Consider the following 26,889-nt stretch of genomic DNA (forward strand, 5'->3'; position numbering starts at 1 on the left):
ATAATAATAATAATATTAATCCTAATAATCGGTCCAAAAATCTGTCAAAAGTCTGAAAGTGATGACAGCTTTAATTATTTTGAGTTGATCATTGGAAAGATCATCTTTAAAGTTAGAACACTGGTTTTTTTTTGTTTCTGTGTTTTTTAATTTGGCCTATTTGGCAGGAACATTTATCAAAATATGCTGCTTAGTGTATGGACTTAAATATTAGCTGGGGCATTACCTGGTGTTTACAGTTTCATTCCATTTTGCTGCTTTTGTTTGCTTGTTTGTTTTTAATGAAAAAAGTATACTACCATTAAACCTGAGCTATTTCCTTGCAGTGACCCATATGTGAAGCTGTCATTGTATGTAGCGGATGAAAATAGAGAACTTGCTTTGGTTCAAACAAAGACAATTAAAAAGGTAGGTTGGCTAACTTTTATGAAATTCATATAAGTCATAATTTAACCCAATTACGTTTTGTATTTTGGCTCTGTAGAAATTTATGTTTTAAAAATAAGATAGCAATATTTTTATTTTAAGTGACTCTAGTATTACGTCTAAAAATCGCCCATGGTCCAAAACTTTTCCATGTTTTACCTGAGTTATCTCTATAAAGTTTTTTTTTCCTTACAACACATATAACCAAACAAATTATTCTAGTTAACTTAATAGTTTTCATAAAGTTTATTTAATGAAATGGATGGTGGACTTGGCAGGCAAAAGAGGAATGGTTTGATTTGTGAAATAACTGGTTCTTGAGGAAGCAGAAATACACAGGATGTGTTAATAGTAAAATTATACATGTGTGTGTCTTTTCCTGTTGTGTGTGTGTGTGTGTGTGTGTGTTGTGCATATTCATGTGGAATTAGAAATCAGCATGTATGTGCGGAGGCCAGAGGCAAATATCAAGTGTCTTGCTTAATCATTCATCCCCTCTATTTTGAGGCAGGGTCTGTCACTAAACCAGAATTCTCTGGCTTGAGTAGATAAGCAAGCCAGCAAGTCCCAGGATCCCCTACCTGCTATCTCTGCCACACTGGGTGTTGGCATGACAGGTGCTGTGAACTGCTCCGCCCACTGCTTACATGGGTGCTGGGACTCCCACTTAGCCCTGCATACTTTCACAGCGAGCATCTTACTGACTGAGATCCCTGCATAATAATAATAATGATAATAATAATAATAATGTCTAAATTCACTCACCTCTACGTTTTGTTTATTTATAAAAAATATAGGGATACTTCATCTGTATATCTTAGACAAGGATGGGGGTGGGGCTTTGTTAAAATTTCATGTTTTCTACCAAGAATACTATATTTGTGTTTTGGAGTTGTTTGAGTTATTATTATCCTCCCCTACACACACACACACACACACACACACACACACACACACACACACACATCGTTTTCTATGAAATGTTTTCTGATTCTATGATTGTTTTAAAAAGATTGTATCTTTCCTGCTGCTCTGGAGACACTTAAGATCTAAGGCACAATCAGGTCATTTTGTGTAGGAAACAGTGTCCTTCACCTGGCATTGAAAACCAGCAGTGAAACCTGTTTGCAAACAGATTAGTGGGAGGCCGCCTATGAGGAGGGAAGCCATTGTTCTCAGTGTTAGGCACTGGCACTTGTTATGTTCCCACTGAAGCTGGGGTCTCTAGTCAGAACTGCAGTCAGGGGGCCTGGTCCCCTGCTGGGCTAGAGCCAAGGACCCATGCCAGCCACTACGGTATTACAATGTCTTTCATTCGGAGTGGCAGCCCTGCTTCTCCCTCCCTTCGCCAGCTGGAGGGAGTGTCTCCATTCTCGCGGCCCGGTTCCTGGTTAGTATTGCTGTGTTGTGCTGTGTGCTGCTGGACTGTGCGGTGCTTGTGGGAGAGCTCACTCTTCCTCTACCTGTGTCCCTGCTCCTTTGGCTTTGTGGTTTCCTTTTGTCCCTGGCCTGCCTGGCAACACCATCTGTTTCATTCCAGGCAGCTGTCTTCCAGCTCTGAAGGGGAGCATTCGCCACCCCCAGTTCCATCTCAGTTCTGTTCATACCCCCAAAGTGCGGTCATTTAGGGTGGGGGTTCTCTGGAGTTGGGGGTTGTTATTTTTTAACCGATGTCAATGGATCATTGCCACAGTGCTGTTCTGCATGTGTGGTTTAGTAAGCTGGGTATTTCTCTTTCCCCTGTTAAAAGGTAAATATGTTGGCGAACAACTTTTCATTTTCAGAATTTTATTGGTTGTTTTTACAGGTTGTGTTTCTGACTTTTATGCCTGTACAAATCTGTGTTGTATGAGTGATGTGTGTTGGTTGTGTGTGATGTGTATATATGTGTTCCTTCATAGAAAGTACTTCATGTTAAATTAGAAGACTGTTTAGTTCAAGCTCAACACCAGAATATCATTGCTGTGTTCTTGCAGGATGCGTAGTTAAGGTGACTGATATGTGAATGAAGGGGATCAAAGGATATCTTTTAAATGATTGCTTTAGGGAAAAGAAAAAAATACAGTTTTCTTTATAGTGTGTGTGCGTGTGTTAAAATCTCCTCAATATTGTTCTCTGTGAAAATATTCTTCAAATATCGACAATGATGTAAGCAATGAGAACCTTCAGCCTCTCCTCTGTGAACACACGCTTGTAGCAGGTAGAGGGGAATCAACAAAGTGTACGTCCTTCTTGACAGAGTAAATCCTTTTTAATGTCATTCTCTAAAGGGGACTTTTGTTTCTTGTGGCTCTTTGTCGGTAAGTCCCAGCATTTTTTTTTTCGGGTGAGCTCGTGCAATTTATGGTTTCATAGTCATGAATCATGACTTTCATAAATATAGTCTCTCCCCCATCCAATTTGGGTTTATAGAATAGTCTCAGATAATTGACTAAATGTTGCTTTTATTGCCATTTTGAAAATCGCTTTTATGAGGAAATTGTTTGCACAAATATGAAAAGCTTGTGTTGTATTAGTAACAGCTCCAGCACAGCTGAAGATCACAGAATTCTCTCTCTTCCAGACGCTGAACCCGAAGTGGAATGAAGAGTTTTATTTTAGAGTAAGTTTTTCTTTCATTTTGTAGTAATACTGTTCATACCTAGATTGATATATCAAAATAGACTCATGGAAAGAAAACTAGATAGCATTTTAAAAGTAAGAAATTTCTCTTAAGACAGGAAATGTTTGGGTTCGGTAGACTCAGGATATGTCCCAAATTTTGAAAATCTGTGAAGGTTTCATTTGTAGAGGAGAGATAGAAAAGGTTGTCAAGATATCATGTTCTGTTTTTCAGATCAAACTTTTCTTTAAATATAACATTTAAATATAAAAATAAGACTTTGGGGTCCGGTTAATTCCAGTTCTGAGCTTGTTTGTTTTGCAACCTTTAAAAAATAAAATTTGAAGGAAAAGAAAGGCAAAAAGACAGTGCAATTTAAAACAGTAGCCAAATGATTTCTGTGTGATGCGGATTATGAAGTGCATCCAGAGTAGAGAGATAATTAAAAGGAAGCATCACTAATTACCAGTGATGAGGACAGTGGTAGTTCAGTGGCATTCTGGAGACCCTGGGTTTGAGCTCCAGCACTGCCTCCCCACAAAAGACAGAAAATTACCAGTTACGTTCAGGATAGAAGGGAAAGATTTCTAATTCAGAGATCTAATGTGTACAATTACATTCAATACCACTGAATAGAAGAACATTTCCTCAGCCTCCGGCACCCCTTGTTTAGAACAGCTGGATTCTGAAGGGGATTCTGTGAATTGATGGAGACCAGTGCTTGCTGGTGTTTGCTAGCAAATATTTGGAAGCATCAAGCCCCTCAGCCATTTAATTGGAAGAGAAGAAGGAGTTTCCCTTTAAAATTGAAATTTTGAGTTGTCTGTACACCCGGGATGCTAAAAAAGTCTCACCTCCAAACTGCTCCAGCTTAGGCCTTCTAGTGACTGCAGACTGCATGCTAAGAGCCAGGCACACAGCCCTGGCTTCTTTCAGCCGTGGTAGGATTTTCTGTGCTGCAAACTTGGATGACTTTCCCTGCATCTGTTTTCTGTTATGTTCAAAGCTGAAACATGGCTCTGAGGTTTTAACACTTGGTAGATCCCATGTTCAGCCTCTACCAGATACAGTTTAGATAAGTTGGGGAAGGGCTGAAAAGCTGTTGATGGCTGAGAAGTGTTACTAGATTTTTATTAGTGCTCAGATACAACAGGCACTTTCTTGGGGAGCTAAATCATTTGCTCTCCTTCCATTTGAACCACATTGTATGAATTTTATTATATATAAAACTTTGTCTACAAGTCTTAGCTATAGGCATATTTGTTTCTCTTTTTCTTTTTCTTTTTTTTAAGATCTTTGCTTTATTCCCCGCACAGTTTCTTAACAAATGCCTATTGCATGCCCATTTCTCCTGTAGACTATTGATGCATTTCTGATAGGTGTGCAGCCTTTGGCATAGTTGATGAACAGCCATCCATCCATCTGCTTGTTCTGTTGTAAAGCTGTCTGCAGACACGGGGCCAGGAGCTCAAGTTGAGCACATGAGCTCTCTGTGCTACAATCAAATATAATTTCATCCCATGTTCCATGGGGAGCCCAAGCCTAGCATTAGACCCAACTCACATGCCTGCCATTGCCACTCACTTTGAGAACTTGAGGACACCAAACATTCACAGTCTCCTGGAGAAGTCCGTTCCATGTACGCTTTTCTTCCCTGATCAATAGGCGAGTGTGTCAGTAGCAATACCTGATACTGTGTCCGGCAGGATTGATAAGGTAGTCAGTGACACCTGAGTCCACATGATGAAACACAGGTTATTTGGGTGAGTTGAGGTAAAGAGAAAGAAACAAACAAACACTGACAACTCTCAGGGCTGTGACTTTGCCCTAACCCAGGGCAAGTCCTGATTGCTCAATATACTGGCTTGTGTGCTCCTGGGTAAATTGCTTCACCACCCACTTGGGCTCAGTGATTTCTTTGTGAAAATGAAGTGATAGTTACACACTGTTGAGTTGTTGGGAGAATAAAATGAGACCATAAAGTGTTAGTAGTTCAGGAAATAATAGTTGGAGGTGGGGCACAATGGCATATAGCTGTGTGTTCATCATTACCTTCATTAGGCCAATGAGCATAAGGCCTTGATCTGCAGATATGAGGGTAGCTTTGTAGAAGAAATTGGAGCTCCTTTAAGACTGCTAAGAAACAACAATAAAGATACTGCCTTTTTCTGGTATGCCTAGATATTTGGGGTAGAATAATAGCAGATAAGCAGGTCAGTCATTATTATACAGTAGAGTCCAGTGTGATTCTTGATTCTTGATTCTTCCTGTCTCTTAGATCAAATTTAAAATGATACCTGTTGATATTTAAATATAGTTTCTGTCCCTTTTAGGTAAATCCATCTAATCATAGGCTCCTGTTTGAAGTATTTGATGAGAACAGATTGGTAAGTCCTTGATTTTGAGTTTCGCTTTCTTTTCTTAAAAACTGATTTTTTTTCGAGTGGTACCTTTGAGATCCCCCAGGTCATTCACAGCAGTGCACATGCCTCCAAAAAACTTTTGTTTTTGGTCTCACTGTTCAAGCTCTCGATACTGGCAAATATTTGTGTGTTGCTAGGACAGAAATTTTATTTGGGTATGTATATTTTTTTTATAGTTAGTATTGATAAAAAGTCACCTATGGCTAAGAGGCTCATCCCAGAGGCCTCATTATGCTTTGTGTAGGGAACTCAGATGCGGAGGTGCATCTGTGAGAATGTCATCAATCCTGTAACCAAGGCTTGTGGCCATTTAAGATGTTCCTCGGGCTCAGCATGCCGCAGTGAGTTCACGGACAACTCTATGGCGATTGTCTCTGAGGAAGCAAAAGTCTAATTCACAGTGTATAGTTAAAGCAAATCTCCTTTACTGTTGAAGTCAAACAGTGGTGCCTTAGGGGGGAAAAAAAAAACCTTAGAAAGTCATTTCAAAGGGCGAGCATAAGAGCTGGAGCTGTGGCTCTGTGGCAGATTCCTTGTCTGGCATGTGTGAGGCTCCATTCCCTATTCAGTAAAAATAAGAAACCCATGCATGAAGTAAAACCCACCAAAAGCAAAATAAGGAATCCCAAATACATGCTCGAAGATAACTGATACAGCAACCATTTTATATATAGATCTATAATATATGTGTAATTGACATAGAATATAAAGCGCATGTGGGATGACCAGAGGACAGCTTTGTAGAGTTGGTACCCTCCTTCCACTTTTCTGTACGCTCCAGGGACACAGGTGACTGTTTGCATGACAAGGGCCTCTATCGACTGAGACATCATGCTAGCCTAGCGTTCTCCTAAGTAACTAGACCGCTTACATCAAATTCCCATGGGCTTCATGTCCCAGCTTTGAAAAATGAACACGATCGAGTTATGTGTAAGTCTTGAAAGCACCCTGAGAAGTGGGAATAAAATTCAGGGCGCTTGATTGATTATACTCCTGTTTACTGCCCTGCCTAAAAGGAATGTGTGTTCGTGACCTCATCTTTCTACAGGATTCAACTGAGACTCCACACGTTGTAGACTAGCTTGAGGTTGACAGAAAGTATCGTCAAGAGGATTCTCGAGACAAAGTTCCGCACTCCGCTGTTATTAAGATGAAACAGTTCTGCTTCAGAGTCCGAATATGATTAAATGCTGATCAGGGGGCACACGGGGTCCAGCACCTGGGCATCTCAATGTCAACTTACACTGGAGAATAGCCAGAACCTCTACCCTTAATAAAGAATTTGTGGGCGGATATAATCTGACGCGCTTGGCCTTAGTCTCCCAAATGGAAAGCTAACAGATTGTACCTCCTAGCCCAGCATCTTTCCAGTTATAAATATGGATCGTGGTGGCTTTGTTGACATGGTACGTGGCTTGCGGGAGTGATCGCTAGGAGCACTGAGTAACTCTTGTGTGAATTGCTCAGTGTATTTCCTGCCTCTCATACTCTGATCTAGCAAGAGCTGGTAACTGAACAGGTGACATTCATTGAAATAATGCAAGCAGTAAGTCTGCAGAGACAGGGCCTCCATAGACCGATACTTACCTCTGATTTTAGGAGGATAATCGTTTTAAAATGAAACAATGGTCAGACTTAAAGAGAAAGTGCCTCTTCGAGCTCTCCTTCTAAAATAGATTTCCTGTTTAGAAAGTCTTTGTATTCCCTATTTGTGTGCTCTAACATAATGCTTGCAGTTGCGTGACCTTGCCCGTGGGTAAGAAAGGAATTTCCAAACCAAAAGGAGGCTCTGACTACAGAGTACTTTAAAAACTGAGTGGTCCTATTTTATATGTCCTACTTTGTCTTACCCCGAGCTGTCTGATGGCGCAGCTACCATGCATAGATTGCCAGTGTTGCTGGTGGTGGCCTTTCCCCTTTGTTGCCTGTTAATCCAGCCGACACAATACGTGACTGGAGTCTACTTGGAAGTTCTGGCATCGAGCAGACTAGACTCTAAGTCTCACAGAGCTTATTTTTGCCATTCAGAACTCTGTGCATTAAGGAAACAAGTTTGTGTGTGTAAACACGGGGTTAATCCACCACACCCTCTGCTCCAGAGCAGTTAACAAAGACATGCTTTGTCGATTTTAAAATAAGTTTTTCTCACTCTTTCCCCTCCTGGCTTTTTTTTAAGTCCCACCTAAACAAATCTCTTTGTTAAGGAACTGGTGTTTCTGGATCATAGGAAAGAGTATATTTAAAATGCAGAGAGTATTTCCAGGTTCATTATGGATCTCCGCTGACAATTTTTTGGGCATTCACTTTTAGTTCTTAGATTTTTTTTTCCTGGCCCATTGCAGATGGCAAGATTTTTAGGTCTGTGACCCAACTGTGGTGATCCTGATGTGTTCTCCTGGGAAAACAGCTCCAGGCCTTTCTTCTGTGTTTTTAAGTTAAATTACTACTAATCCCACATACACTGCTCTTCAGTTCTCTCTCTCTCTCCTCTCTCTCCTCTCTCTCTTTCTCTCTCTCTCTCTCTCTCTCTCTCTCTCTCTCTTTCTCTCTCTCTCTCTCTGTGTGTGTGGGGGGAGGAAAGTTATGAGAGAGATTTGTTTTCTCCAGCTGGGTTTCTTTTCTCTGTTAACTGCTGTTTCTGGTGATCATATTATATGTGGCACACACACCCCTTTAAATGCAGAATGTTTATAGTAAGTAGTAAGAGCTGGACCAGGCTCACAGCTGGCAGTGCCGTGTTGTGCCCCCTGTGCCTTCCCTTGGCTATTTTGTTACTTGTAGATCATGGTCTAATTATTTCCCATTAAAGGGACACGAATTCCGTAGGGTGTGTAATCGTATTTATAGTACATTTTATTACTTTGCATTCCCTCGTGGCAGTGTAGTGATATCATAACAGAAACAGAACATTTGATGCTTGAGAAGGTTCGCCCCGCAGCCGAGCTCTGTTTTACTTGTTCTTTGGTGTGGCGGGGAGGTGGAGGACATACCTTTGAGTGCCTGTGCTTCGTGCAGGCTCCCCAGCGTCAACAGGAGAGAGACCTAGTGCTTGTGGTAGTTGGGAAAGCATTTCCCTGTGAGTGTGATGGGTCAGATTTACAGCGGCATAGCTGTGAGTGTGTTTGCTGCCTCAGTCAGCTGCCCGAGCTCCCTGCTGGGCCGCCCCTTTCTGACAGAACAGCAGCAGCTGGGAAGGTGCTGTTTCAGGCTCTTGCTGTTGGGGGGGGGGGGGACCGCAAGAGAGGGGAAACTTCACTAAGTCCAGAAGCTGGCATTGGAGGGGGAGCGGGTGGTCATGTGTCTCTGGCCATCCTACCCTCTGTCACAGACTAGATGAGAGCTTTTTGCTCTTATCCAATCATGCCTGGAATGCTGCTTGCCACTTGGGCTATTTCTGCTATCTGTCGCTCTTGGTGCCGCAGTGCTAACAGTTTGGCAGATGGGACACTTTTTCTTGGAGTTGGTGTCTTTGGGTTTTGACTTCTGGCATTGCTGGGCGTGTTGTCGCTCGCTCTCTCCCTCCTGGCCCCCCTGGTCACCATGGCCCATCGGCTTCGGTTTCATTTTGGCTCTGGACGCAGCAATACGGCCCCCGAGTCTGAGATTCTAGACCAGGAGAGAGAAGAGGACTTTTTCATGGCATTCCACACGCTGCCACGGAGAAGCAGCCCGCACCCCTTCACCCAGAGCTCAGGGGAGGACGGTGGCCTGCAGGAGGGCGTGGGTGCTCTCAAGCGCAGCTCATCTATGTTCATACCGCAGCTCCTGACTGGGGTGGACACCAGGCCCACACGGAGCTCCTCAGTGCAGATCTCGCTGCAGCGCAAGGCCGCAGACGGCGCCACAGACAGCTGCGGGCCACCCGAGGGCCCTGAAGACAGGCCCCCGAGTGCCCAGGCTGACCTCGGAGACCAGGCCGCGGCCACAAGGGTCTCTGCTCAGATTAGCTCATCGGAGCCCTCTCCAGTGGACACTCCTGGAAGCTCCCCTCCAAGGGCAGCCTGGGATCCCGGGACCCTGATCAACGGCACTTGTGATCACCGTGGTCAGTGTCCCCGCTTGCCTGAGGATACAGAGGAGGCCACCCCAGGCCTGCGCATCCAGCACAGAGCCTCCAGTGCCGATGTGCGCCAGGTGCGGCTGCTGCCTTTCGGCCCGGATGGCCAAGCAGAACCCAGACGCTGGTCCCTCCAGCATGTTCCAGACGCTTCTGGGAGCTCCGGAAAGCGCTGCTTTGTCTTTCAGCTGCAACAGCCCCAGCAAGGAGCTCAGGGGCTGGGCGGTGAACTCAACTTTGGCTTCACTGGCACTAAGGGGGACAGGTTGGTGAGGTATCCGCGCATTCGGCTGGAGAGGAGCACCTCATACCCCACCCAACCCCGAGCGGGCCGGGTGAGCCCCACCGAAGACCAAGGGACCCCAGAGGCATCTCCTCGGACCAGTAGGATGGTCCCGGAGATCCGCAGGACAAATTCAGAGAGATCCCCACAGAGTCCAGGATGCATGTTCAAGATCAGGCAGGATCAAAATGCAGGGCAGCAGCATTTCCGAATTCTTGTGACTCGGGGACCTGAAGAAGCTCCCCAGAACCAAGAGGAGACTCCCAAGAGTCCTGGACCTCCTGGAGCTGGTGCTCCGGTAAGTTGCAGGTACACGTGTTAGAGTGGCTCAGAAGGGACCGGGCCAACACAGAAAGCTTGGTTATTTTGCAGCCCAATTCTCTAATGAAGGAATATCCTTCCTGTTGAAGTCAGTGGATCGCAGTGTTTTGATAGCAGTCCCTGAAGCTCATAGCCTTCCAGAAAATACTTTTTCTGTAGGTCTTTGACGTAAGACGCTCTGCCTGTTTTGGGATCCTAAACTTAATACATACTATTTTTAGTTTAGTTTAGAATGGAAGAATTTTAAAAATTTATTTCTTAAAGATAGTCTGCTATACAGCAAGTCAGTGTCTAAATGTGCTGATGTTGGCAGTGATTCGAAACCTTGTTTGCAAATACGGCCCCTGACACCTCTCAGATAAAGCTGAAAGGCTGCTGGGGAGAGAGGCATTTGAGCCTCTTAACCAAGTACGTACTTGATTCTTCCTAATATTATCATCAGTCCTCATTGTAAAATTGATTGTTTTGGTTTTCGTGCCAGTAGGTTATTCTAATTTGGGGACAGTAGAAGATGTGTGTTTTGTGGGCAGATTGGCAGTAGAGAAAGTTGTGGTGGGGCCTTGGTTCACAGCAGCGTAACTTAGCACAGCCCACTTGAGTGTCTAAGCCAAGGATGCTTAGGGGATAGTGCCCTGTCTCCAGCTGCGGAAACAGACTCCTTAGAGCAGATTCTGGCTTCACTGCACGTGCGTGCTTGCTCACCGCCCAGCCCGTGACGGCGCGGCCGCTTGTGGAACTGTAACCAGTCAGGTTTGCTTGTGCTAGCCGTCACTCATTGAGTGTTTTCTCCAGGAACAACCTCCTTCATGTGATTGATAGTTTTAGGATATGATCAGGAGATGCCTGTGGGCCTTTCTGTTTGGGTTTCAGTATACCTTGTCTTTTTAAAGTAGGTAGCTGTGTTGGTATCCTAGAGTACTGTGGATCTTTATTGACTTGTGTTTGGAAGTGTCTCTGGTGATTCGAGTATCATGCCTCTGTCATTGATTCCTCTCATCCTTGTAAAGGAATAAACAGATGTGAAAGGCTTCTTTACACCCTTTAAGTCTTGTACCAGTTTTCCTCTACTATGGTACAAGTTGTAGTGAGTTCTGACAGTGTAGTTTGCTGAGCCTACCCCAAGGTAGGTTCAAGCTCTATTAGCACAATCACATGTTCAGCCAGGTCCACCCACTGGGGAGGAGTGACTTCCCTCGGGCTGAGATGGCCACTGAAAACTGCAGTCGTGATGTTCAGTGTTGAGAACAGATGCAGTTACGTGACCAAACTCTCAGTCTAGAATTTCTAATGAAATTTTAAAAGTAATAATAATATATTTTAAAATTATGAAGATTTTAAGAAGGGCTCTTCTAACTTACAAGAGCTATGTAGAGCAGTGATTCTCAACTGCGACCCTTTAATACAGACCCCAGCCATAAGATTATTTTCATTACTGCTTCATAACTGTAATTCTGCCACTATTATGAATTGTTGTGTAAATGCCTGACATATAGGAGAATCTTAGGCGAACCCTGTGAAAGGGTCATTCAACTCCCAGAGGGGTTGTGACCCACAGGTTGAGAACTGATGATGTCGAGGCAGACCATTGTGGAACAAAGAGCTTTCTGTGGAGACAAAGTGCTGCCTAGAGAACAGTTTTTCATACGCATGAATATGTAAATAATTAGCACATGCTTGGCAAGCCAGAGCTTTTCTTTTAAGCAGAAGCCTTTCCTTAAAAGCAAGCAAGCAAGCAAGCAAGCAGACCTGGTGGTGTAACGGAGCGATCTGCCATTCACCAGTTTTGTGTGTGTATCATAGGGACCATGGGTTTAGGCTTGGCCAGCAGCTGCCTGGACCTTATTCATATTGAAGGGAAACATCGCCTTGGGCACATCTACAGCCTGGCTGGCACTAGCCTCTGTCAGTGTTTCAGATACCTGCTTCTTCAGCCTAAGAGTGTTTCATCATTTGTTTAAATGAAAAATTAAGTACAGTTGATGACCCTGTCTGGGTGTGAGTGATGTAGAAAATCTTTTGATTTGGAATTCCTTTTCCACAGTGTGACTCAGCACGTCTTTGAATGGGCCTCCCAAGCAGTCTGGTGTGACCAAATCTAAAAATGTTGACTAGTTAGATCCTTAGAGAAAACTGTGGGGAATTCTGTGAGACTAGACTTGCCCAAGGCGGCCACCGTCTACAAAGTACATCTGTCATTAGAGGCATCAGCTGCAGTAAGGTAAATACCGCCAGGGTCTTAGAACTCATCCTCTCTGCCTGAGGCATTCGTCGAAGTCTCTTAATGAACTGGTTACTGTCTTCGTCATAAGCCTCTTGGCTGTATTCGAGTTATCCTGAGAAGGTTAGACCATCTCCCACAAGCACCCTTTATACACAGAACTGCCAAGTTCTTCATTTTCCGGGCCTGAGGAGCCAGCTTTCTGGTCCATTGATATTATTAAGTATTCAAGATCTTCCATGTATATAACATCACCCTAGTTATGTAAAGGAGCTGGGGCTTTCTCAATTTGTTGCTGACACAGAGATTCATAAGTAAACAGAGGGAGGAGGGCCCAGGAGCAAAAGCAGGAGTTCTTACACCTGCCCCACAGGAGCAGAAGAGAGAGGCTGACCTTCCAGCTCAGGTGCTCTGCGCTTCCCCAGATTCTCCAAGAGCACTGTGGCCTTTTTTTGTGACTACAGATGGACTTCACTGGATGACAAAGGAATATGCAAAAAATACTTTTATGTGGAGAAAATCTCAGTTTGAGTGTCTCCCAGAGAAAAGGCTTTTACAGAAAAAAAGTTAATATTACTTTTTTTTTTAACTATAAGAATGGATACTCACCTTACTAGACCTGGAAGGAGGTGGGAGGTCCTTGGACTTCCCACAGGGCAGGGAACCCTGACTGCTCTTCGGGCTGATGAGGGAGGGGGAGTTGATTCGGGGAGGGGGAGGGAAATGGGAGGCTGTGGAGGGGAGGAGGCAGAAATCTTTAATAAATAAATAAAAATAAAATTACTTTAAAAAAAAGAAAAGAAACAGTGAATCAAAATTTACCCATAAGTTTATTTGAAAAAAAAAAACATTGTAATGGATAAGGGGGATAGTTGTATTCCAAAATTGACTTTTGTTTTGTTTTTAAACAGATTTTGTAGTTCAACTATTTTCAGCAATATAGGCAGAACATGGGGCTGACACTGGCTGTTGTCACCAAGACAGCTGGTACTTGGAGTGACCGCTCATGTTTTACCACTTCACAGTTGAAGAGTCTTATTTTACTCAGAAAGTACAATATGGGGCATAGTCGTCTTACTGGACTGTGCCAATTGGCCTGTGGGGCACTGTTAATCCACTGTTTCAGATAAAGGCATAGCAGCATATTGTTTAGTGATTTATGTGTATATGATAAGTACACACACGAGCATGCTTGTGCATACACACACACACACACACACACACACACACAGTGCATACTAAGCCTTAAGGCAGTTTTAATGTTCCATGTGATACAGCATTCTTGCTAAAATGTTGGGCGTGCACCATGGAGCATTATACACTGTCCTCCTGGAGGTAGGAGGCAGCTAGGGCCCATGGCAGGCACTTGTCTGGCTCTGGAGCCTGGGACATCATTAGTGAATATGTCCAGTACCTCCCAAGCTCCTGCAAAGTGTCATCCTTGTTGCTAGTTAAGAGTAAGTAAGGCTATTTCTGCACAGGAGCTGGACACAGGACCCAAGTGGTACCCGTGAGCAGTCCGTCCTGATACACAGGACAGCATGTGTTGATGGCGTGGGAGGATGTATTGACCTCAGTGTCTAACCTGATTCTTTCCTGGCATCATCAGGTCTTTCCTAACCACTTGAACCCCAAGTGGCCCTATAATAATTCAGTTCTTAGAAAGAATTAAGTAAAGGGCCTTTGTCTATTTAATTTTTTTTTAATCTTGCAAACATTTTGGCTGCGTGTTTACTTCCTTTGGCCATATCACTTGGCTGTGATAGATTTCCAGTGGTGGAGGTCACTCGCACTCTGCAGGGGCTGAGGCATCTGTTTGAAGTGTCCCCACTGGGTGGCATTAAAATGAAGGCTCTCCTGGAGTTGCGCCTCAGTAGATCCTGCCTAAGAGAGGGTGTGCCGAGATGGTACGGATAGTAGAGAAGCCTTGAGGCAGAGTTGCCAGGTCTCTAAAGCCAATCTCTCACTTCATGGCACAAACTAATACATTCAACTATGTCTTCATAAGGCCAAAAGATAGTCATTCCTTAAGATGATATTAAAGTATCATATCCCTTGCCTGGTCCTGTTTGGTAGGGTATTTTTATGTGGTCAACAACATGTGCACACTAAACCCATCAGCTAGATTCTTTTAATGAAGATAGTTCATATTCTTGCTGGAAGCACTTAACTAAAGATTTCTAACCACATATTTTTATTTAAACTTCTAGTTGTGCCACTTGGGACAGTGGCGATAGTAAGGGAAGGTGAAACTCATGAATGATGCTTAAATTGTTGGTTGAGTACACAGTAACAGGAACTGACTTTCCTCAGTAAACACCAGGAGACTGGCAGTCCCAACCTGGAACTGGCCAGTGGTCGTTCAGACATTTATGAGCCTGTTCCAATCTTCATTACATGTGTTACAATTCAGACAAGAGTTATAGAAGTGTAGAACCTGCCTGGAAGAGAAAGCCATAGACACGAAGCCACCCCCCATGCCTGCCCCTCTCGAGGCATTAAAGGATACAACACTGAAGGAGAAATGGTGAGATCGGTGAAGGGTTTTCCAAATGCTTCTTTCTCTGGTCCGTTGTGTAATTATGCATGATGTTGACCTGGTGTTTTCTTCCTAATTCACTTGATGGCTTCACTTGGACCTTGTTGAGCCAGCTGAGCTACGGAGGAGATATGCTTAAGTGAGACAGGTGGCCCCGTCTGAGTGGGCCAGAGAGTAAGTCCCTGTGTCCTGGCCCGTTTGAGGCTGTGTCCTGAATCCAAGTGTCTCTTAGCAGCACCACGTTTGAACAGGAAGTCAAATAGGCTAGAGGGTGGAGTAGATTGAATTTCAAAAGGCCTGCTTCTTAGATGGGGATCATTCTAGAACTGTAGCCTGTTCTGAGACTTAGGGGTCAAATGTTCCTAGTCTCAGCCACGGGAAGCCAGAGAGATCAAGGTATAACTAAGTTGGAAGGAGCCTCGATGTATTGATTTGGTGATTGTTGTTCAGTTTTGAAGCAGAGATAGTGGAAATGTACTAGGGAAAGAGTGTAGTGTGGTGTAAGCTCTGGACTCCTCCTCAGCAAAATTTGGGGGGGGGGGGATGTGGAGGAGAGCAACGACTTTGTAAAGGAAGTACTTTGTATTGGTTCCGTAAGCACAACTGCCATTCATCTTTCAAAACTGTTCAGTGTTTAAGTATTAGTAGAGAGGATGAAATTTTACCATGTAGCAAGAGAAATAAATGTTTCTCCAGGCAAATCCACATTTCAGAAATCCTAAAGTTTGCCCTTTATTTTTTTATTTTATTTTTTTATAGGTGACCAGGAGTTCCGAGGCTCTTGCTTGTTTATAACTTGGAATCATTTTGTGTGAACCAGAAGCTATCCTTTTCTAAGGGCTCTATGTGCTGGGGCTAGTTAAGTATAGAGGTGCTTGATTCAGCCTGGTCCTGAGAGGAGGACAGTGGTTCTTTTTTATTCTAGAGATTTGAGAAGTGGAGTCCTTTAAAATATATCAAATGACTCTTGCATGTTGCATTTGCCCATTTCCTTGACATTTTAATGCTTCATGATCTCATCTCTTGTTTTCTTCTCCATGTTCCTTTAGAATGCAGAGATATATATATATCTATATATATAGATATATATAAGTATATATATCTATATATACTTAGAGAGGAAGAAAAAATGCTTTGGCCCAAATTTTTATAATTGAGTTGAGTAGATATTTTAGATATATAAAAAATATTGGATATGCATATTAAAATTCTAACCTCCTCGCTACCCCAGCCAATCCCCAAAAGTCTAGAACTTTTTCAAATTCAGATTTCAGGCCAGATGTTAAATCACAGAACTAAGATACCTCTTAACTTCCTTAAAGAATTAATCCCAGTGAGTAGTGGGCTACCATTACCAACTCTGGGCTTCTTATATTTATTATTTTATTTATCATTTCTTTATTAACTAAAATGGATTTACAGCGACATAAAGCCTTGTCCATCATGGTTTTATATTCAATTAAAGAAGCATTAGATTGCATAAAATCTCAATCATTTTAATTTAGTTTGAACATTTCAGATGATTTAGACCCACATTGATAAAATCATGTCACTTAACAATTGGAGAATTTGAGGCTGGAAATAATACACCACAATTACTTATGGATCTGGCTTTCGAATAGTTTTTTAAAAATTAGTTTTTTAAATTTTAAGGTTAAGGTTCTGTGGCTCGAAATGTTGGTGTTAACTGCAATGAAGTTATAATCTAAGCAGAGGCCTTGATGAAGACATGCTTGTTTTCTCCTTGTTTTGAGGAGACGGGGTTGAACTTGGTGTGACATGGATGCCAAAAAGGCCACTGATGCTGGACCACACCCTCACCTCCTCTTATCCTCCACTTTCTAAGGCTTACTCTTGCTTCCCATAAAGGAGGAAACGGGTTCTGAGAGTATTGCACTACTGCAGTCATGTCTAGGACCCTTTGGAAATGAGAACTCTTTAATAAATCTCCTTCCATATGTTTATCACATTGAATTTTGGAAATTTTCATTTCTACTTTTACATATGTGAAATAAGTCAGTTGGTAGTTTGTTTGGTTTTGGTTGGTTAGTTTTTGTTGTGGTAGGGTTTTTTTGTTTGGTTGGTGGTTTGTTTTTTGTTTTGTGTTTTTTTTTGTCTTTTTTTTATTTTAAAATCCCGATCACAAGAATGTCTTCCTGAAATTAAAGTACTTTAGTATTTTTATTTTTATTAAATAACAGTTCCCTTTATACATATTGCCACTAAACTTGGGGCTTTTTAAAAAGAATTTCATATTTTAAAACCAAGTCCCTTCCCCCAAATCCCTATTACAATCAGATGAAGACCTGTTACCCCAAAGTAGCCAATTATGAAAATGCAATTGGGACATTTCCCTAAGAGTTTTGAGACATTATTGCCTAGGAAGACCACAGGAATGCAGCTTACTGCATCTTGGCAGAGGTAGTTTAAAAAGATAGTAGAAGTTAAACAGCTATTTTAAACTTAATAGCTGGACTTCAGTGGGCACAGGGCCATCTTGATCCCTGGTGAATGGTTCATTTTCCTATAAAAGCAGGAATTGTTCATGAATGGAAGAGATGCTCAGGTGACATGGGGTGGCCCTTGCCCATAGTGGCTGTGTGCACTCAGAGAACTTCTGATGCAACACAGGGACACTGAGGAAAATGAGATGCCACATTGGCCCTGTAGGTACTGACACAGGGACTACGATGTCACCAAGGTTTCTGCCTCTCCCAGGGGGAGGTGTGATTGATGGACTTGTGTAACAGTTTCCTCTTGAGATTAAAACATTCCATCCTGCAGGGAAGCTCCTTAAACAGGAAGGTAAACAACTCAAATAGCCACAGGAAGTCCCTGAAACTGATCAGATTCACTAGGCCCTCCCCTTACAGAGTAAGTAATAATGACTGCTGAGACTCCCTCTCAGACAAGCAAAGCTACAAGGAAGACTCAGACCAAACCATCTGCCTGGAAGAGGTTTAGACCAACCGAATCAGTTGGAAAAGACTTCTTGAACTCTCTGCAGGTGTGCAGTGTGCTCCAGGTTCCCAGCTTTTATGAGCTTTCACCTGTGTTGGGGTGGGCTTTGGTGTCTGAGTGTTTTCTGCTCCTGGAGGTAATCAATTGATTCACCAAGTTGAACTTTGATGGTATCTGTACCTTGGTCTGGCATGGGTTCCCTATCAAGAGTGAGCAGATGTATGTGTAGGGTCTCCCCAGGAAGTTTTGTCACACAGCAACAAGGCAGCTTATAAAAAAAAGGTACATTCAAAAGAGTCAGTATTTCATCATGGGGGTGAAAGTACATAGTTGCTTAATCTAGAAAATATCAGAATCTGGGGTGAGTGAGGGTAAGGGCTGGAACCTTTTTTGGTAAGGTACTAACTGTGAAATTTCGAAAGAAGAATGCATTTTATATACATATATATAATTAGTCATATAAGTCAATGGTTTTTTAAGTCAATGGTGGAAAATCCGTAGTCGCACTTTTCTCATTTGCCATTGAGGACTGAAGGGTTAGCCTGCCAGGAGGAGCCCAGGCAATGCACTTCTACACGTGGTGTCTGTGTCCTGGTGACGGAGCAGAAAAAATCCTGGAGGCCTCTAAGTGTTGATCTCTAGTTCAGTGCCTTTGCTTTGTTGGAGTATTTTAGATGGCATGGGGGAAAGAGTTAGTCATGTTGTTCTGACTCGTGCAGTCATAATATTTTTCAAACCTTTGCTAGCAGGGGCATAGATGACCATAGGAGAAGATAATGACAGTCACAGAAGGGGAACCAGGGCAGGGACCACATGAGGCAACCAAGGAAAGCCACCTTGTGTGATGCAGAGCACATCAAGTCAATAGCTGGGAGGAGATGCTTTAGACGGACAAGTGTGTGCAAAGGGCTTAAATGCCAAGTACAGTCGTAGAAGCAGAAACTCAAGACAGCTAACCATAGCACATCCACAGACAAGAGCGGAGAGAAGTGAATGCATGCACGCTTAGCACTCAGCTCACTCCTAGTCTCAAACAATCCAGGACCCAGAGAACTGTGTCTTCTATCAATCAAGACAAAACTACATAGATGTGCACACGGGCCAACTTCATCTAGACAGCTCCTCATTGAGACTCTTACCAAGTCTAGATTCTGTCATTAACAATTAAAGGTAAACTTTATAGATGGTGTATAGAGCCCACCATGAAGTAGCATCATTATGGGGTGCACAGATAATGGAGCATATGGAGATGGAAGGCCATAGAAGGGCTCTGGGGGAGGGGCACTACATTAAGGGTGTTCAAGGCAATAGGACCTGAGAGCCATCAGGGGGGAGGCTGTTGTAAGCTCATGTCCCCTTCAAGGATGGAAGGGACTGGCCCCTGAGTTACATTGCTATCTTCAACTCTTCTCCCATCCCCAGTTATTCTCCCGAGTACCAGGGACAATCATCAGTTCTCTGAGGAGGTCATCTCACCTCAGTATTTAGCCTGCCATTTTTGTTTTGCAATGCCTGGAAAATGGGGAGCTTTTATGCCCCTCCAGGGAGTGTTATTTCAAGATGTTTTTGGCTGCCTGTGTCATGCCAGGATGTGGGTGGATGTATTTTTACAGCTTTGCACCAGAGAGTTAGCTTCTGATTTGCAGACTGCTGCTTTTATTATGGGGCATATTGTCCATTGATGAATAATGCGTGGGCCACAGAGCCAATATATAGCTTTTAAAATAGCTCATTTATCCTGCTGGCTTCACCCCTGGTGTGAGGCAGGCCCTTCAGAAACGTTTTCTGGGAGCAAGGTTTGGAATGTTTTCTTCAGGTTCTGGGTCATCTGCCTGTCACGTATTTTTTTTTTTTTTTGATCCACTGAGGACCTGAGGGTGGGCACCCAGACGGTCTGAATCCACTGGAGAAGGCATAGATGAGGGGGACGTTGGAGTGACTGCTGAGGAAGTAGATGCTCCTTTGAGCTACTGAAATATTCCTCAGAATGTGTACTTACAGAAAGGGGACAAAGAGACAACGTGATTTCCACGGAAGTCCTATGGGTATCAATAAAAGTAACCAAAGCCTGCTGTTGCTTGTTTCTGTGCCTGAAGAACCGGGCCTGTGTCATGTAGAGGTTCTGTGTGGGAAAGGAGGTGTCCTGGGACAGGGGAGGAACCTCTCACAAGGTATAATGGGGCTTGAGAGCATTCCTGCAGCAGGCTTGGGCACAATGGGGTGAGAGATTAATACCCAGACGGCTTCCTCTCTTACCCACCCTGTGTCTACAGGTCAAGGGCCTCCTGTCACAGGAACCTCCCTGGGTGTTGTTTTCCCTTTGCACAGAGTTCTTGTTTTGCCTAGTGTGTTGCAATCTGCAGCCAGTGGCCAGGTGACATCTGTTGGAATGCTGATGTGTGTTGCCAAGCAAAACAGATGCAGGAAGATTTGCCAAAGTGGGGAAGAAGGGACAGAGTGGGAGGTAGGGCCTGTTGGGGGCAGACAGCAATAATGGCAGTATTTATAGACTGGAGGGCTAAAGTTTCATACCATGCTACTTTAGAACCCGTAGGAAAACTTTCTGTTCATGCCAGTGTTTCCAAGCATATTGAATGGTTATTTCATTGTCCATCCTGCATTCAAAATGGTGTTTAAATGGTCCATCCAACAGAGCAGACGTGGTTACATGGTAACATTCTGTTTTCTATAAACCGCTCGCCATCAGATTTTTTTAAAATCTGTGTTTGTGTTAGTTTTGAAACTGGCCTGGAATTTGAGCCATAACTGAGGCTGGCCTTGAACTCCCAAGCTTCCTGCCTCTGCCACTGCCTCTTAAGTACTGAGGTTACAGGAATGTGCCGCTGTGGCCTATTACATATATTTTATGTTAACCTATTGATATGCTCTCCAGTGTGCTCACTTAACTCCCAATGAGTTAGGGTCTGCTGCAAGCCATGCTGATTGGATTTACAGAATTTTATTGTGATTATTCAGTATGAAAAAATAGACTTGTGGCCAGAATGGGTTTGTTGGCTATGAAGGAGTGAAGGGGTACGTTAGTTACTTCTTATAACTAATAAGCTTTGACAATACTGGACAAGAAGCAACTGAAGGGAAGGGTTTTCTTTGATGAACATTTAAGGGGATCCAGGCCATCATGGTAGATATGAGTGGGAGGCCACTGGTCACATTTCATTCATAGTCAGAAACCAGAAAGTGACCAGGAAATGATATGGGTATAAAATCTCAAAGCCTGCCCTTGCTGACCCATTCCCTCCATTTAGCAAGGCTCTACCTCCTAAAGGTTCTCCAGTCTTCCCAGCATCACCACCAGGGCCCCAAGTGTCCCAACACGTGAGCCTAGGAGAGACTTCGTACTCCAACCACAGCACAGTGGTATCAGCTGGGGTTACTGACGTACAGTCAGGACTGAAAACAGCTAGGTAAGCTGATGTAACTGCCAACGCAGTCATGGACGTGACAACAAGCCATCTCTTCTTACCTGGCCTTTGTCACTCATAAGTCTGCATGTTATGTGGTCACTGGGCACAGGGATGTGGAATGAATTCAGGATACAGCTGGGCGACACCTATGTATTCAAGGCAACAGGATGTTCTGTTGAATATTTTCAAAGACTATATAACAGAGCTTATCTCTTGGAATAGCTTAGAGGTAAAAGGATTAATTTTCTCATTGGTTTCCAACTGTAAGACGTTAAGAGAAAGTGGGGTTGTAATTCCACCCAGGCCCAGGCTGGTCTGGCCTGTTGGAGCCTGTGCACAAATGCCTTTTCTCCCAAGTCATTGTATTATCTCCCTGCGGTAAATATTAGCTGAGCACATTTTTGTGGCTTTTGAAACTCCACTTCTTGAAAGGGGAGGCCAAAGTGTTAGATTTTTGTAATTTCAGACAGAATTGGGAAGTGGTTTCTTCTTTGTTGTTAGAAGCCAAATATTAAAAGTAGAGGAGATGGTAGCAGTTCCTTGGGTCACTTTTTTGAACCAGATATTATATTTCCTTGTCCAAGGGTAGATAGGCAAATAACACCAGAGTTTGGGTCTTAGTGGGCCTGATGCCCAAACCACCCTCTTCCTGATGTTTGGGATTTAATTGTGGCCAAATCTGGGTCTTTATTGAACCAACCATGGGAGAGGCAGCTTGGCTTTCAAATTGCCTAATAGTTCACATGTTTACATTGCTCTCTTTGATGCCATTCTACGTAGGCAGTCCCATGCATGTCCCAAGGCTTTTACTCAAGGTAACCTTTGTGACACATAATCTATATGATCTGGTCAGTCTTGATATCATTGAGCATATCTGTTAGCAAAGCTGGGACTAGAGAGATGACTCAGCTGGTAAAGTGTCTTGCAAAAATAAGGTTCTAAATAAATTCCTAAGATCCATAGAAGAAAGCTGGACATGAGACAGGCAGATCCCCGTGGTCCCCAGCCAGTGAGCCCAACCTACTCAGGAAGCTCCAGGCCAGCAAGAGATTGTGTTTTAAAAAATGAGTGACACCTGAAGTGTACCTGAGGCGGTTCTTTGGCCTCTGTACACATATACTCCAGTCACTCATGAACGGCGTGCGCACACACACAACATGCAGAAACACACACATACAGATAAATGATGGTGGAGCTAGTGAGACAGGCAAACACTTGCTATTTTGATGTGCTCAGATCCCTGGGATAGTAGATGTCCAGAGCTCTCTGCTGAGCCAGGGACACTTCTTGCAGCTTTCAGAACAGTGGACTTGTGTGGTTTGCTCCTTCCCACCTGCTGAGGATGTAGAAGGCAGTGAGATAAGTTTGTGATATTGTTCATAAAGTAAGAGCACACGGGCTAGGAGGAAGAATGCAGTGGTTTCGAAGGAAGTACACGCGGCCATCTTCTGCCTTTCTTCGGACTGCTTTTCTAGTTCACTCTCTGTCTTCACCAAGCACCTCTGCAATAAGAGAGTTTTTAGAAGATGGGATGCACACATTCAGTAGGATCATTTGAACCCATTTAACACAAGTTTTAGTGGCTGGCCCTTGCTAATGCTTAATAAATCAATATTAGCCGATTTGATTACTGTTCCCTCTGAGAGATGAGGCAAGAATTCCTTAGACGTCCAAGAACTGAATCTACAGCAAATCTAGCTGCTGAGCTGTTGCCAGCAAACAGGTCTTAATTCATATTTTTTGTTGCCATGTAGGAAATGTCACCCACTCAGGATTAATGCATTTTCTACCATACTGTAATGGAGAAGCCCTAGGAAAAAAAATCAATAAAAATATTTTCTTTAAAAAATTTTTATAGCTCACTTGATGACCAGCATCAGCAACTTTTCTTTTTATGACTTCGGGTTAAAGGACTTTGGAGAGGCAGAGGTTTGCTCGCTTCTATAAAAGCCACAGTAAGATTACTCTTGGGTCATGGCTACCTTTCCTCTGACTGTATTTCTTAAAAATTGTTCTCTCTAGACTTCATTAAACCCAAGTAGATGGGATTTTAAGTCACTCTTTTAGACACATGCTAGAAAACAAATAGTTTTAAAATGATTTTTATTTGTTATTTTGAGACAGGGTCTCATGTGGCCCGATCGGTCTTGGATCCCTGGTCTTCTGCCTCCAACTCGGACTGTCGAGATTATAAATATGCCTGACCGTGCCCAGTGCTGGGGACCAAACCCGTGGCTTCCTCGTGCTGGGAGAGCATTCCACCAACTAAACTACATCCTCAACCCCAAATGAATTTAAGATAACTCATACAAAGTATGAGCCTTTTCCAAGAAGGCTGAGGTCAGTGTAAATTGTGGAGATTGTAATCTCAACCAAACAGGGTCGTCAGAGGTGGTGGCCAGCTTTAGCGCTGAGGTTCCCACCTCCCATGCCAGCTGCGCTTTTGTCCCTTGTTAAGCACCAGCATAAAAGTGCAACTGAGAGTTTGAGGTCCCCACACCAGGGTTATCAGGCCGTCTGTTGGTAATAATTATATCAGAACATGTTTCTCTCGCGTCTGCATGTTTGCTGGCAGCGCTGACGGAGCCTCTCCCCAATCTCGGAGTTTCGGGAGTCTATTAATAAAGTGTGTGGAGGGAATTAGTTGCTAATTTTGGCTGTGCTTGAAATGAGATTGTCAGCAAATTTTAACTTCAGATCCAGGACTGCAGCTTACTGTGTACTGGGCATCATTCGCGAACTAGGAAAAAAAAAAAAAAAAAGATGCAGAATCTCTGAAAAATAGAAAAATGTCAAATACTTTGCATGTCTTAGACTTTATGCCTGTCGGTGTTACTTGAGAACGTTGATATCTTTTCTTTCTGGATTTATTTGTGTTAAGATTTGACAGTTAATTCTATTCAACAGAGACTACAAGTCTGTACTGGTCATGAGTCCCTTCACTGAAGAGTAAGACTTAAGTAAATGTTTACCTCTAAACTATTATAGGTACAGAGTAACTATGCATTGCTCCTGCCAAAAGGAAATGGATATTTAATTCAGCCTCCACCTATCCAAACAACCATGAAGAAAGAATAAAATTGAGGCCAGGACAACTGATGGCTCTCCTGCTGTGGCTACTGTGTACAGGGGTCAGCCTATTTCTAAATCCCTTTGACATACATCCTCAGGGAAGTCCATGGAGATACAAGTATTAAATAAGACAGAAGGGCAGGTTTGGGGGACTGTGGTTGTTTCAAGTAGTAACGAAGACCCTGCTAAGTGGAATAGCTGCCTGTGTGTTTTCGCACATGTGCCCAGGAAAGCAGACAGGAAGTAGAAAAGGGAAATCGTGTGGAGGCTCTTTGAGGAAGGGCTACCTGTGAGCTTCCATCTGCTGAGAAATCTTGTCCTGGGTCCTGTGTGACATCACCAAGAGGTGACCTGCCTGTCCAGATGCCCTAAGCCTGGAAGAGCTGGATGTATGAGAGGCATGGAAAAGAGTCGCCCAAGCTAGTGGACAGGAGTCACAGGTGAATGGGCAAATCAGTGGGCCTGCTGGGGTCTCTTTTTGTAGGAGAGTGTGTTCCCTTGTCTGAGGGACAATAAGATGTGGTGGTCTGAGTGCTACAAGACCTGGATACTCCGAGACCTGAGGAAATAAAAGCTGCTGTGCCTTGGGGTTTTTTTCGTTTGGATTTCTTGTTCTGAAGACACAGCCCAGCCGCACACACCCTGGGAAAGTGCTTTACCACTGAGATATAGCTCTAACCTAGAGCTGGCTATTTCTTTTAAACTATTTTAGATTTATTTGTATTTATGTGTGTGTAGCTATGTAAGTGCATATTACAGCCCATGTATGTTACAGGTGTCCAGAGAGCCCAGAAGATGGCATTGGGTCCCCTAGAGGTACGGGCAGTTGTGAGCTGTCCTCTGTGGGTGCTGGGAACCCAACTAGGTCCTTTGGAAGAGCAAGTGACTGCTAAGCCATACCTTTTTGGACTGCAAAGTTGGCTGCTTCAGAAACAGAGAGCAGACACATTCCCAGAAGAGTAGCAAAGGCATTGGCTCTAGTCTCTCCTCCTGGATTTTAAGAGGTCTTTTTCTCTCACCGTTTCTTTTACACATAGTGGGAAATAACCTTCTGTTTCCTCTTAACATTCTGTGCAGCATGGTTAGCCCCTCCTGTGACATCTCTAGGGATCTTTAAGGGCTCCCCTACAGTATTTGCCCCTCCTGTGACATCTCTAAGGACCTGTAAGGGCTCACCTACAGTCTCTAGGATTAAATAAAAGTCCTTTTGTTTGTTCTCAGTCGTACATTCTTTGCATGCCAACATCTGTGTGTGTCCTGGGCAGCTGTAGAACAGGTATTATGGCTGCATAACAAGTTGAGCGGCTGTGCTATTTAGTCTGTGAGCCTTAATTGTGCAATTTTCTTTCTTTGTGCCAAAATGGTAGGTTTCCTGGCCTTCCTTCTGTGTTCTCGGTATAGCCAGAAGACCGTAATTACAAATTACATCCATGTCACCCTTGAAATTCAAAATAGGATAATGGGCTAGGGATGTTGCTCAGTTCATAAAGTGCTTGCCATGAAGCCCTGGGTCCCAACCAGATGTAGTGACGCATGCCAATAATCCTGGTGTTTGAGAGGTCGGAACAGGAGGATGAGACATTTAAAAAGGCATTCTTGGCTACATCATAAGTTTGATTTTGTGGAAGCATGGGTACACAGCAAACCGTCTCAGAAGGAGGTGAAGACAGTGTAGGCAAGCAGAGAGAGACATCACACCTTCCTTGTCCTTCTCTATCAAGAGATGGCTCTCTTTCCTTCCAGGGGAGTACCACCGTGCTGAGCTGAGTCTGTTTCTTGGCTTACCCTGTGCCTTCTGCCTCCTGCCTTTGCAAGTGCTTGCTGTTGTGGAACCAACTGCCGTGGAGGCAAGCTCAGGTTGCTCAGGTTAGCTGTTTAGACAGATCCAGAACCTGGAGAAATGGCTCTGTGGTCAAGAGTGCTTGCAGCTCTTCCAGAGACGCTGAATTTAATTCCCAGCAAGCATGTCAGGCAACTCACAACTGCCTCTAACTCCAGCTGCAGAGAACCTGACCTTCTGGCCTCTCTGGGCATCTATGTACACATAAATAAAAAGTAGTTTTTTCTTTTAAATAGAGAAATTCCAGCCTTCCAGCCATGTCTACTTTTATGACGGATAAGTAAAGTTGCCAATGTTGCCAGCTTGGATGGAAATGATGAGGATTAAGCACATACTGTCTGTCGATAGATGAAAGATTACAAGGGGCTGCCATGGGGCTTGGCCTTTACTTTGAAGATAGTTTGTGAATGATAGGCAATCATGAGGCCGTGCCAGCAGCATTCCACTTGGAGAGGTCTGTCCTCCTTCCCCAACAAAGGCTGCTGTAGGTGAGCCTGTGTGTGTGGGATGGGACGCACTTGCACAGCTGTTTTCCCGGAAGCCGGAGGAGGGGAGCCACGCACAGGATGGGGAGACAGCATAGCTCAAGGATACACTTGGCTGAGACAGCTGAGAAACAGCTGCAGTGGTCCCAGTAAACTGAGAGAGTGGGTGTTTTGTTATCAGGAATAGACTTACCCAGCTGAAGGAAGTCAGATGCTGTAGTCTTTAGCAGCCATAGC

General features: G+C 43.7%; 1 protein-coding gene across 1 annotated transcript in view; it reads left to right on the top strand.

The window, feature by feature from the left end:
- Window positions 1-26,889, top strand: part of Nedd4l (neural precursor cell expressed, developmentally down-regulated 4-like, E3 ubiquitin protein ligase) — a 322,283-nt gene that overhangs the window by 179,839 nt on the left and 115,555 nt on the right. The window contains exons 3-5 of the mRNA XM_026783372.1: window positions 327-408; window positions 2,990-3,028; window positions 5,362-5,415. Coding sequence (XP_026639173.1) covers window positions 327-408; window positions 2,990-3,028; window positions 5,362-5,415 — 175 coding nt within the window. The remainder of the gene's footprint in view (window positions 1-326; window positions 409-2,989; window positions 3,029-5,361; window positions 5,416-26,889) is intronic.

This window comes from Microtus ochrogaster, chromosome 18, assembly GCF_000317375.1.
Source record: "Microtus ochrogaster isolate Prairie Vole_2 chromosome 18, MicOch1.0, whole genome shotgun sequence".
Classification (NCBI taxonomy): Eukaryota; Metazoa; Chordata; class Mammalia; order Rodentia; family Cricetidae; genus Microtus; species Microtus ochrogaster.